Here is a 13298-nt window from a genome sequence, read left to right on the forward strand (position 1 = left end):
CTTCCAAGAGAGATGTGCTCACACATGCCACATTTAACACCAGAAATTTTGGTTTCACATTCTGATGACTAAGTAACATTGCACCTACAGGTCTACTAAATGAGTGTTACTGTCTTACTAGGAGTGTGAAGTAAACTAGTAGGGTTAAAATAAATTGACATGCACTTGTAAAGTTACTTATAGTCAGTATAATGTCTGTTGGAGGACCATCACAATAATGAGTTAACAGATAGGCTATTACTCTAAAGTTGACAGGTAGTTGCAAAGTACCTAATGCGTAAAAGGGACCATCAAAATAAAAGTCTTAAAGGGATAGTTCACCCAAAAATGAAAATTCTGTCTTCATTTATTCACTCTCAAGTTGTTCCAAACCTGTATGAGTTTCTTTGTTCTGCTGAACACAAAGATATTTGGAAGAATGTTTGTAACCAAACAGATCTCGGTCCCCATTGACTTCCATAGTAGGAAAAAAATATATACTATGGTAGTCAATGGGGACCGAGATCTGTTTGGTTATAAACATTCTTCCAAATATCTTACTTTGTGTTCAGCAGAACAAAGAAACTCATACAGGTTTGGAACAACTTGAGGGTGAGCAAACAATGATAGAATTTTCATTTTTGGGTGAACTATCCCTTTAATGATTGCACTGCCATCTTATGCATTCTAAAACTTGCATTACCAATAAAGCACTTGAATAGCATGTCAAGAGCCATCCCTCATTATATAAGTTAAGGTGCATAATGTATATTAGAGCTCACAAAAACAAGAGGTATGAAATAAAGCCACACACACCAATAACTGCTGACATTGATATATTGTAGACAAGGTACATGGCAGAAAGACTTACAAATGTCTGTTAATAAAGAACCGACATCTTGTGATAATCTTATTTGTAGCAATACAAATCAGTGCATTGTTTTCCCTCTTTAGCCTTTGTTAAATGATTCCACAACATTAAACAGTGAGATTTGGAGAACAACTGGGGAGGTCATTTATTTCATAGAAAGACAACATTATGCGGTGCAAAACGATGACAGATACAGATGAACAAATTCACATTGTTGTAGCAAAACATCACGTTGACCTCCTCATTGACAGCAGCTGGAGCCGCAGGAATTGCCCTTACAGACACAGCCAGAGGCACATTTGCTGCAACCAGATGGGCAGCAGGTACAGCAACCTGTGACAATAGAAGAGAAATAAGTTTAAGAAATAAGAAATAAAAAATTAAAATTATAGTAAACAGTTACTAAGTTCACTTACTCTTCTTGCAGGTTGTACACTGGCAGTTAGTGCACTTGCAGGTGGCACCACAGTTGCAAGTTCCAGCTACAAAAAGACACAACGTTGCAGATATAACTCCCATTAAACCAATTCAATAAAACTAGAACTATCAGATTGTGCTAGAAGCATAATTTATGTTTGAGGCTTTATTAAAGTCCACCTATATACACACGCTTAAAACACCACATATTTTAAAATTAAATAAGCCCTGGTAAAACAATCTGACCGGTAAAATGAGACGTCAGGACATCTGTAAGTGTATAGTAACGTGATTCGAAAACTAAATTCAACATAATTGTAAATTCAATGTCTAAAACACTTACTCTTGGCGCAATCACAAGGATCCATTTTTCCTCAAAGTATCTTTAAAGAGCCCGAAAGTCCTTTGGAAGTATCGCTTCACTCGGTCAGTGAATGAGTTGATGTAGAAGGTGCCAGAGAACTGATCGCGCGCTGCTTTTATACAGCTCTGATTGCACACACACCGAGTGCAAAACACCCCCCCTCCTCCAGCCCGCTTCAGCCTGCACACGGTCATTCATCCTTAATCACACTGGGTGCAAACTATCAAACAATCAGGAGTCATCATTCCCACCCTGTCTCATCAATGTGTTGGTTTTACGATTATATAACTACCATTCCACTCCACTGGCTGAATGTTGATTGCTGTTTGTTTACGTGATTATATAATTAGATGCCTTTGTTATTTTGGTTTTGGGAGATGGAAAGACCTTCTTGTTTGATAGCATAGTTTGTTAGAATCTAAGAGGTCTATAAAATACCATACTTTGTCATTCTTGCCCAGTCTTTGAGCTTCTTTAATGGTTTTAGATGTCTGTGAGAAAGGCAAAGTAATACGACACCTTTAAATATGAAAGTAAACACGTATAAGAGTCTAAATACGTTTTATACCCAACTTAAAGAGATATTGGCCCATAGATGACATTAAAGACACAGATGATGCTCGCCTAGAGGCAATTTTAGATTTTATGAAAGCTTTATTCTCTCCCATAATTGTTTGTCAACTGTTTGTCCTCTCTGCACACGGCACTAAAGTGAAACAAACTGCGTGCGTGTGTGCGACAGCCTCATCACGTGCTCCCTGTCTGCACTCGGCGGAGATGCGGGCGAAACTTCAGTAAACAGAAGAATTGATTTGCACTCGTTTACTCTCTCGTATTTTTCCATTACCAATTATTCATTACAACTGAACTGATGTAACGAGTGCAGAGTGTCTTTGAATTTTGGGGGTGAAGATAAACCATTTAAAGGGTTAAAATGCCAAAAAAAAAAAAAAAACGCACGTTTTGAACACTGCTCACTCAACAAGTGCACGTCCATAACCCATAGGCAACAGAAGTCACCTATATTAAAATGTTAATAATACATGGATTTCCACATATTTAAATGTCTTAAATCTAAATAGAAGAAAATATTTGTTGTAGGCCTACTTATATGCAAATATATTTTGAAATATATATTAAAAATATATTTAAATATTTGATTTTAGCCCCTTTTTAATATTTTTTTCACATATATTAAACATGTAAATATATTTTTATTGGAAATATTTACATATATTTATTTCCTTTACATGTAAAAACGTTTAGATGTGCAATATATTTACATATCTTAATTTCTAATATTTGTTAATATAGATTCGTTTTCTGTATTATGTAAATCTATTTTGAAACATATTCAAATATTTAATTAATGTTCCTTTTTATATTACACGTGTGCCTCCATATAGCCTATATTTTCATTTTAAATACATTTATAAATTAAACAATCAAAATGCCAAAATACATAAAGCAAAGCCTGCAAATGTTTTACCTGCTAGACAACGCTATATATTTAGATAAATAAACTAATCTAATAAACTAGATAATTATAATTTAGGTAGATCTAGATGATCTCTCGTATCAGTGTTATATATCGGCCAGCCCCAAAACTTGTTAAAGCACTTATAGGCATAACATTATGACATTAAGTTATTGTGCAAATATAAAAAAAAAATAATAATAAAAAAAAATCATAAAGAGATAAAGTCCGTACACGGCTCCAAAAAGTAGAAATTTAGAGTCTGTCAATAAATTTCTACTTGTTGGACCCGTGGTGTGCCGAGTTTTTGTTTAGTTGTTGTTGGGTTTTTTTTCTTCAAAATGATAATTACAGATATTATTCAAGTAGTTATAGTTATTATTATTGATGCCAAACTGCCAACTTTTATTTCGGCCTTTCTTTTAAGTTCTTAAATCAGGACCCTGCGCGTGCTCACTGCACATCCTGCTGGAAACAATCCTCTCCAAGTCATGGGCATCAGTTTGTCCTGTCAGTAATAGCAGAATACAACACCTGGCAGTGAACAAGCTAGCGGCTGCGGTAAGACACTTCCATTTATTGTAACTCGTATGTTTATTGCAGTAAAGGGAATATAATTATGCACACATTATCATCTCCAAGCACAGTATGAAGGGTTTCTGCTAATTAGCTACGCAGAGTTAGCAGCACCCCTAGCCAGCGCATAGAGAATACACTGAGTTGCCTGGATCTGGCTAATATTATATCGATAGCATGTAAATTTCTTCGTTTTGATTGAAAATGGCGTCGCATAATTAATATGTAAAAAAAGTACAAAGAAAAAAACTTATTTTTTTTTTAAACATAGTGAGTAGACGTGTACACTAAAAGGATTAGCAGAATAGCATGCTAGCAGAAGTGGCTTGGTAATGCCGTGTCAAGCTGCCCACTGTTGCTAGGCAACAGAAGCCCCATCGGGCGAGAAGCACAGTAAGCTGTTTATTCTATTACCCAGAGAGAATGGGTAGTTAGATGGGCTAAAGCCTGAATACAGTCTCTTGTTGTGGATCATTTCCCCTTTACCCAAAATAGCCTTTTCATTTCATTTATATTAACTTAGTTATAATTATGTAAAAGTTTTGTTTATTTGACAGTGACAATACTGACATAACATTTTTGAGCTGTAGATTTTAAACATTTAAAAACAATATCAAAACCGGAAAATGTATACAAAACTGAGTAGAATATATATATATATATATAATTTCACAATAATGCTTCATTGACTTGCGATCCATGTAGGAGATTCTTGTGGTTTTCTAGTACATGTGTGAATGTTTACAGAGTCATTGTTTTAACATCTGTTTATGGTATTTTCACAGGAAGTTTGCATTGGTAACATCTGATTTTGCTGTTGAGCTGTGCCACCATGTTAGTGCCCATCTTCACCCTTAAACTGAACCATAAGATTAACCCTCGAATGGTTGCTATTGGAAAGTACGATGGGATACATCCATGCCTCACTGCAGCCACGCAAGCAGGCAAGGTAAGTGAAAAGTGAGATGCACCGATGTATCGGCTGATTTTTTTATCAATTTTAAACCATCGCCATATCAGCTATAGCATGAACATGCTTATTAATTAACTGAATGAAGGCTCTAAGCTGTATAATGTCTGTTGCATAATCCAACGTTTTTCTCTAGATAAAGTAATTAAATACTTGCTAAAACAAAATAATAATAAAAAAGCCACTTTTGGACACAAATACTGAATTGAGTTCTCTTTCATTTCTAATTCATACAAAATTATATCAAAATGGCTGTCTTGGCGAGTATCCTTGTAAACATACTCGGTTATGTCTTAAATTAATGTAAACAGTTGAGAAATAAAACGCTTGTGTACCAGTATATTGGATCCGTGCAGCTTTTAAAGTGACAGCAGCCTAATATTCCTGCTGTGCTGCTGTCTGTGTTTTAATCATACAACAAAAGACATAAAAAATCGCTCACTACTATTGACTAAAACACTTTTGTAACTTTAATAAGGACTAATCTATAACAAAAGTTCAAATAAGAGAGAAAGTGAGAGTATCTGAATCACCAATAGTTGTTAGTTATAACCGGATCGGCCAGAAAAAAATTCTTATTGGTGCATCCCTATTAAAAGGTATTATATATTAAAATTATATCATATTAGATTGAATTACAATATGTTCTATTATATTATAGTTCTCATTGTAATAGTTATTCTTCCCTTTGGCATCAATAGCACATTCAAGAATTCATTTTGTTCAAGAATATTCATTCATTTTGTTCAAGAATATTCATGTAGAGAGCTTTGCTGCTCTTGCCATTGTTGTAGTTGCATTCTTGTTTTTCTTTTCTCTGACAAGTGGCAATTTTTTTTTCCTCTGACAGGATTTTTTCTAAGCTCGGTTGGCAGCATAGCCAGCTTTGTTTGTTGTATTTTATTACAATGGACTTCATAGTGCTCATGGCTTTGCCAATCTCTATTTAGCCCTTTTTTGTTGTACATTTACACAAGCAGCTCCTTGTGGTCCTAATGACAAGCTGGATTGATTTCACTGGCTATTTTAGTAACAAAGTCTGTGATATTTATTATACAATAAAGGATATGAACTTGAATACATAAAAATGTTGTAATGTGGACACATGGTGTGCCTTGTTGAAAAACTTTCAAAAACTATATCTAATACATATTAATCCATTAGGATTTTTACACACGGTACAATCCAGTTTAACTTCTAAACCCATCCAGGTGTTTATCCATAACCCTCACACTCGAGGCCAGAGGCCAGAAGCCCACCGGCTGAGTCAGAGTACCCAGGACTCCGATATCTCGCTCCTCAATATCAACCAGGCAGTCAGCTGTCTGACGGCTGGTACTCTGGGACCCAACACCACAGGACACACGCTGCTCGTAGGCTCTCAGACTAACCTGTTGGCCTATGATGTGCATGACAACACCGATGTCTTCTACAAGGAGGTAAGGTTTATATGGTGTGTCTCGTATACATAAAGCTGCAGTGGATTCTTAAAATAAAATGGATTTCTTAAGACATTGATACCAGGTGATTGAATGGTTCTTATCCAAGTAAAACAGAAATGTTTATCACATGCTTGTTATATAACAGGTGACTGATGGGGCCAATGCCATTGTTCTGGGAAAACTAGGAGATATCCAGTCCACCCTTGCCATCATTGGTGGAAACTGTGCTCTGCAAGGCTTTGACTATGAGGGAAATGACCAGTTCTGGACAGTAAGATCATTTTTGCGTCCTATATTTAAAATATATTTGAGAAACAAACCTATGAAGGATATTTATAGGTATACCTATTTTTTTAAAGGTCACTGGAGATAATGTGCGATCACTTGTGCTTTGTGACTTTACTGCAGATGGCAAGAATGAGGTGAGGCATTATTCTTTTCGTTTTCACATCATAATGACAAAATACTTTTGTAAGTTATTATAAATTGACCACACATCCTATCTTTCCAGCTGCTTGTTGGCTCAGACGACTTTGACATCAGGGTGTTCAGAGAGGATGAACTGGTGACTGAGATGGCTGAAAATGAGGTATGAATTATGACATTGTTGGTTGATAGTTGGATAATTCTTTTTATATACAGTTATTGCTTTCTGTTTTTTTCAGACAATCACATCGCTTTGTCACATGCACGGCAGCAGGTTTGGTTATGCTCTGGCCAATGGCACAGTAGGAGTGTATGACCGCACTGCACGCTACTGGAGGATCAAGGTAGTGCATTTTGGTCCATTCAAATTTATACCTGAATCAGCATTCTTTCCTAGAGGAAAATGATCATTAATCAACATAAATGAGTAAGAATAATTTCGATTTTTTTTTTTCACAGTCTAAAAATCACGCCATGAGTATCCATGCCTTTGATCTTAATGCTGATGGTGTTGTTGAGCTCATAACTGGGTGGTCCAATGGAAAGGTCAGTCTTTTAGAGTGGCTGTTTACACGACACCTTTTTCAACTAAAAACTGAAAACTTTGTACACGTTTTGACTATCCATTTACATTACAACAGCGTTTTGGGGGCCTGAAAATGCAATGTTTTGAAAGCTGGTTTAAAAGTGCAAGTTTTTGAAAATGATACCGCGAATTTGTGAAAACAATGTTCAGTCTATAAGCGCGTATTATTCCTTTACAAAATGACAACTACTGGCCGGGCATGCATAATACAGCGTTTTTAGTCATTTTCGCAGATCTCACATTTTACTTACCAAGGTTTTTGCTGTACATGTAAAAAGAGAGGATTCCCTGTGATTCCATGTCTAGATTGATGCTCGCAGTGATCGCACTGGTGAGGTGATCTTCAAGGATAACTTCTCATCCTCTGTGGCTGGGGTTGTTGAGGGAGACTACCGCATGGATGGACAGATTCAGCTTATATGCACCTCTGTGGAGGGAGAGGGTGAGATGACGGACATTTATTGTAAATGCATGTTGCCCTTGAGTATTGGCTCATCATATATATGTGTCGTCCTACAGTACGTGGCTATCTGCCTGCCAGTAAGGATATGAAGGGAAACCTAATGGATGCAAGTGTAGAACAAGACCTGATCAGGGAGCTGAGCCAACGTAAACAGAACTTGATGCTGGAATTACGAAACTACGAGGAAAATTCCAAGGTTACACATTTAGTTCAAATTTAGTGATTTTATGTTGATGTTCAAAATGCAGTTTTTAGTGAGTGAAATTTGTGTGACATAGGCTCTTCCTGGAGTTTCGGAGGGGGAATTTAAGATGGGTGTAATTCCAGCTAACACGCAGCTCCAGACAGCCTTGTCTGTACGAAGAGCCACAGAGAGCCAGAGAGCACACATAGAGCTCAACATCTCCACTCCGAATGGTACAGTTAAAACATCTTAACACAGTTGCAACACTTTTTTTCACCTGCACTACAGCTGATCTATTATGTGTGTTTTTTAGTTCAATTATATAGACCTGTCATAAAAGCCACATTAAAATTTGTAAAATCTGTTTGACCTGTACAGAGCACCACGCATAACATATGGGGGGAAAAAACAAGATATCGTGGCCACAATTTAACTAAATTAAAACGAACGAATGAATTAGTACAATGTAGCCACAATTAGAATGAATTAGAACGAATTATTAAAACGTGGCCACGGTTTAACTAAAACAAGGAAACAAATTAGCTTAACATGGTCATGATTTACTAAAACAAGGGAACAAATTTGTACAATTCATGGCCTTAATATACGTTTTTTGGGCTCTATCAACATGAAGTTTTAAATGATAATATTATGATATTCTTTTTTTGCCCTCCTTCAGAAACAATCATTAGAGCCGTGCTGATCTTTGCTGAGGGGATTTTTGAAGGTGAGAGTCACGTGGTTCACCCTAGTGCTCAAAATCTCTCTGGCTGTGTCCGTGTCCCCATCATTCCTCCAAAAGACATTCCAGTTGACCTTCACATCAAAGCCTTTGTGGGAGGAAAGACAAGGTACACAAATGTGGAATATCATCATGACGATTGTCAAACTTCATTATTTGGATTATGAGGATTCATTCAACTACTTATTTTAAGTTTAAAATTAAGGTATTATGAAAAAATATGGTGGAAGAATTTCAAAGAAATCTCATGACGATGACGATGCATTTTTCTGTTCTCCTTCCCCATTTACTCCAGTACACAGTTCCACGTATTTGAAATCACACGGCAGCTGCCTCGCTTCTCGATGTATGACCTTAGCGTTGACTCCTCAGCCACAGAACCCACAGGAAAAGTCACATTCAACATCAGTGACAGACCTCAGAGGGTAAAAGGACACACTCACTCAAAATGGAACTGTGTGTGCATGACGTCTCAAAAATTGTGCCATGTGTTGTTTATCATAGTGCTGAAGAAATATGAGGCATGCATCTATGTCTGCAGGTAGTCATGTGGCTAAACCAGAACTTTCTGCTGCCCGAGGGCATTGACAGTCCAGACATCACCTTCACCGCGCTGCGTGGAGGAGGTCTCCTGAGAATCAATATGCAGCATAGTGGAGAGGTGCTTTTATTGTGTGTTTGTCAGTACTAGTGCAAAATACCCTTGAAAAATCAGTTTTTGTGTGTGTTTTTAGTAATTGTTGGTTTGGTGTGTTTGAGTGCTCATTGTTACAATTACACAGCAAAAGTTCAGTGACAATTTTATTTGTGCATGGTAGAAAGCACAAAGTGAACTCAGAGAAAACGCTATGCTTAAATGATGCCCGTGAAAGAGACTGTGAACGCATAGGCTACTATTACACAGTAGCGATAACGTTAAGCGCACCTGAATGAAATATAATATTCAGAAGTAAACAGCATAGCTGACTTACAGATTCACTTAACATCCACAAATGAATAAGCGCGTCGATTCAGGGAGCAGTGCAAAGTGCCCGTGCAAAATCAGTTTTTGTGAGCTGATTGCCGTCAAAAAAGTTCAGAAGATATTTCTTAGCGATGGCTGATTCCAACAGTTTCAATATGATAAAACATTACTTTTATATTGATTCAATGGATTAATTGCATTTTGAAAAAAAAAAAAAGTGTCATGAATTTATTGCATTTTTTTGGGAGAAATTATTGCATTTTTGGGGAAAAAAAAGATTTGAATTTGTTATGTTATTATAACCTAAAGATGCTATGTGAAAGTTTGAAACAGAAAATAGTGGTTTTCATCTTGCCACTTTCTTGGTGAAGAAAACACATTTTTACTCAAATTAATCAAAATGGATTTATCACATTCTGGAACCAAACTATAATATTCAGAAGTAAACAGTGTAGCTGACTGAGTGTTTATGTCAGAATGTTTATTTTTAAACCACAACCTTCTTGGGGCTTCTTTGACCGATACAACCCTCTAATGTCAGAATGTTTATTTTTAAACCACAACCTTATAAAAATGATATATTTAACGATATCTTTTGCATTTCTCATCCAAACAACATCAAACTTGGCGCCGCACTTACTCGTGCCCGTAGCGAGACACCTGTCGAATTTGAAATCCATCGGACTAACGGTTCGAGAGATATGCAGTTAACAGACACACAGACAGACAGACAGACAGACAGACAGACAGACGTTTCTGTAATTTATAGATAGATAGATTTGTGAGCTACTTGCTCAAAAAAATCTCTAACTTAGTTCTTCCTCATCAGATCACGTTGAGAACAGATGACATTGATCTGGCTGGAGATCTGGTCCAGTCACTTGCTTCTTTTCTGGCCATTGAAGACTTACAGGCTGAAGCTGACTTCCCTGTCTACTTCAAAGAGCTACGAACCACTCTCACTGAGGTTAGGAATAGCAACATCACCTTTAAGATACAATTTTTTTGAAGTCTTTTAGCTGCAAACATCCTTTTATGTTCGTGTTAGGTGGATGATTTTCACTCAGTGCATCAAAAGCTCACAGCGGCAATGGCAGATCATTCCAACTACGTAAGAAATATGCTGGTGCAGGCGGAAGATGCCAGACTCATGGGTGATTGGTGAGCATCTTAGTTTGATTGATCAGTCCTCTCGCTTTCTCAAAATCATGTACTCACAGAAATTATATTCTGTTTTTTAGGAGAAACATGAAGAAACGCTACATTGAGCTGTATGACCTCAACAGAGATTTGATCAATGAATATAAAATCAGGTCTAATAATCACAATGCCCTCCTCGCACGGCTGAAATCAGTTAACCAGGCCATCCAAAGGGCAGGGAGATTGAGAGGTGGGTGGATTTTACTAAGAGAACACAGTTAATAAGTATTCATTGTTTTCACTTGACGTCACACTGTATAGGAACGCCCACCTGGAGGGCAAAACAAGATTTTCCTCCACTGCCCGGCAGTTATTTTTACCAAGTTTATACTGAGTACTAATGTACTAAAACAGTGAGTTTTCCCCATATAAAACCTTTTTCAAGTAAAAACTTAACATGAAATATAGCGTGTTTGCATTCATATTCTGTTTGCCTATATTCTGTATGCATCATCAATAAGAAGTATACTGAATTTGATCTTTTAAAAAGTATATTAAGCCACATTAAGCGTTTTAGAATGTCCCACTATTTTTCGTGATTGAAATACTGTGCCTGGTGTTTTATATGGATTACAAGTGCCCCAAACTTGCAGTTTGTTCAAATATATATATATATATACACTCACCTAAAGGATTATTAGGAACACCTGTTCAATTTCTCATTAATGCAATTATCTAATCAACCAATCACATGGCAGTTGCTTCAATGCATTTAGGGGTGTGGTCCTGGTCAAGACAATCTCCTGAACTCCAAACTGAATGTCAGAATGGGAAAGAAAGGTGATTTAAGCAATTTTGAGCGCGGCATGGTTGTTGGTGCCAGACGGGCCGGTCTGAGTATTTCACAATCTGCTCAGTTACTGGGATTTTCACGCACAACCATTTCTAGGGTTTACAAAGAATGGTGTGAAAAGGGAAAAACATCCAGTATGCGGCAGTCCTGTGGGCGAAAATGCCTTGTTGATGCTAGAGGTCAGAGGAGAATGGGCCGACTGATTCAAGCTGATAGAAGAGCAACTTTGACTGAAATAACCACTCGTTACAACCGAGGTATGCAGCAAAGCATTTGTGAAGCCACAACACGCACAACCTTGAGGCGGATGGGCTACAACAGCAGAAGACCCCACCAGGTACCACTCATCTCCACTACAAATAGGAAAAAGAGGCTACAATTTGCACAAGCTCACCAAAATTGGACAGTTGAAGACTGGAAAAATGTTGCCTGGTCTGATGAGTCTCGATTTCTGTTGAGACATTCAGATGGTAGAGTAAACAGAATGAGAACATGGATCCATCATGCCTTGTTACCACTGTGCAGGCTGGTGGTGGTGGTGTAATGGTGTGGGGGATGTTTTCTTGGCACACTTTAGGCCCCTTAGTGCCAATTGGGCATCGTTTAAATGCCACGGCCTACCTGAGCATTGTTTCTGACCATGTCCATCCCTTTATGACCACCATGTACCCATCCTCTGATGGCTACTTCCAGCAGGATAATGCACCATGTCACAAAGCTCGAATCATTTCAAATTGGTTTCTTGAACATGACAATGAGTTCACTGTACTAAAATGGCCCCCACAGTCACCAGATCTCAACCCAATAGAGCATCTTTGGGATGTGGTGGAACGGGAGCTTCGTGCCCTGGATGTGCATCCCACAAATCTCCATCAACTGCAAGATGCTATCCTATCAATATGGGCCAACATTTCTAAAGAATGCTTTCAGCACCTTGTTGAATCAATGCCACGTAGAATTAAGGCAGTTCTGAAGGCGAAAGGGGGTCAAACACAGTATTAGTATGGTGTTCCTAATAATCCTTTAGGTGAGTGTGTATATACAGTATATTATATATATATATATTTTTTTTTTTGAGAGGTCATCTAAATATTTGTGGTTTGAAACGGATGGAAAATGGACAGGCTTGTGCTGCAGTTCTATGGATGTTTGCCTTCCAGGTGCCAGTCATATGACTGAAAACTATGAATAGCTTAAATGGTCTCTCAGCTCATTAGTTGTTTTTTTGGCAATTAATTGTAATCACGATTATAATTAATTAATTTCCAATTATGCTTTTCAGTGGGAAAACCCAAAACTCAGGTTATCACTGCCTGTCGAGATGCCATCAAGAACAACAACATCAATGCTCTTTTCAAGATCATGAGAGCAGGGACTACTTCCTCCTGAGGAACATCTGGTCCTAAATGACCTTAAGCAGAAGTCTGGAAGATCAGACCACATTCCTGGGAGAGAACCCCCAAAACAGGCTTGGAAAGTACCCAGTAGCTTACTGGGAAATGAAAAGGCCTGCATGAGGGGATATGTTTTGAATGCTGCCTTCACTGGCTGCAGTTTTGTTTTAGAGGAGTAACTGGGTTGGTCTGTCAGTAACTGTAAATTCTTAGCCAAAACGTGATAGCCAAAGAGACTGTATTTTGTGTACTAAGGCAATGTGTTTGTAAATCGACTGGTTTTTATCTGTATTCAAACAGGATATTAAATTATTATATGTATCTGTTTTCATTCTATCTGTGCTGTTAAACGGCTACATCTAGTTTTATTTTCCACTATGGAAAAGCGAAAGGGGCAGCTCTCCTGAATTCATAATTCTCTTGCGCGTTCTCGCTTTCCTGTCCTCGCTC

The 13298-nt window shown here is 37.6% G+C and overlaps 2 protein-coding genes across 2 annotated transcripts; one reads left to right on the plus strand and one right to left on the minus strand.

Annotated features, from left to right (window-relative positions):
• Positions 1 to 798: 798 nt before the first annotated feature.
• On the minus strand, positions 799 to 1842 carry mt2 (metallothionein 2). Its single transcript, XM_084409781.1, has 3 exons — positions 1611 to 1842; positions 1267 to 1332; positions 799 to 1183 (listed from the first exon to the last, which is right to left on the minus strand). Exons 1-3 carry the CDS (start codon positions 1633 to 1635, stop codon positions 1092 to 1094), a joined length of 183 nt encoding a protein of 60 aa, XP_084265907.1. The 5' UTR covers positions 1636 to 1842; the 3' UTR covers positions 799 to 1091.
• Positions 1843 to 3566: 1724 nt separating this feature from the next.
• On the plus strand, positions 3567 to 13169 carry bbs2 (Bardet-Biedl syndrome 2). Its single transcript, XM_084408726.1, has 18 exons — positions 3567 to 3669; positions 4470 to 4633; positions 5866 to 6093; positions 6242 to 6367; positions 6456 to 6518; positions 6608 to 6685; positions 6762 to 6866; positions 6982 to 7068; positions 7415 to 7550; positions 7628 to 7767; positions 7850 to 7988; positions 8435 to 8606; positions 8793 to 8922; positions 9039 to 9158; positions 10291 to 10428; positions 10510 to 10622; positions 10703 to 10851; positions 12737 to 13169. Exons 2-18 carry the CDS (start codon positions 4517 to 4519, stop codon positions 12841 to 12843), a joined length of 2148 nt encoding a protein of 715 aa, XP_084264852.1. The 5' UTR covers positions 3567 to 3669; positions 4470 to 4516; the 3' UTR covers positions 12844 to 13169.
• Positions 13170 to 13298: the final 129 nt, after the last annotated feature.

This window comes from Rutilus rutilus (assembly GCF_951802725.1).
Source record: "Rutilus rutilus genome assembly, chromosome: 5".
NCBI lineage: Eukaryota > Metazoa > Chordata > Actinopteri > Cypriniformes > Leuciscidae > Rutilus > Rutilus rutilus.

Excerpts from the sequence above, each read along its gene's own strand:
- mt2 (XM_084409781.1), bottom strand. The coding sequence starts at position 1,635 with ATGGATCCTTGTGATTGCGCCAAGA. Across the intron at positions 1,333-1,610 it reads TCCTTGTGATTGCGCCAAGA|CTGGAACTTGCAACTGTGGT; the intron begins GTAAGTGTTTTA and ends GTCTTTTTGTAG. Across the intron at positions 1,184-1,266 it reads GTGTACAACCTGCAAGAAGA|GTTGCTGTACCTGCTGCCCA; the intron begins GTAAGTGAACTT and ends CTATTGTCACAG.
- bbs2 (XM_084408726.1), top strand. The coding sequence starts at position 4,517 with ATGTTAGTGCCCATCTTCACCCTTAAACTGAACCATAAGATTAACCCT. Across the intron at positions 8,923-9,038 it reads TCAGTGACAGACCTCAGAGG|GTAGTCATGTGGCTAAACCA; the intron begins GTAAAAGGACAC and ends CTATGTCTGCAG. Across the intron at positions 10,429-10,509 it reads TACGAACCACTCTCACTGAG|GTGGATGATTTTCACTCAGT; the intron begins GTTAGGAATAGC and ends TGTTCGTGTTAG.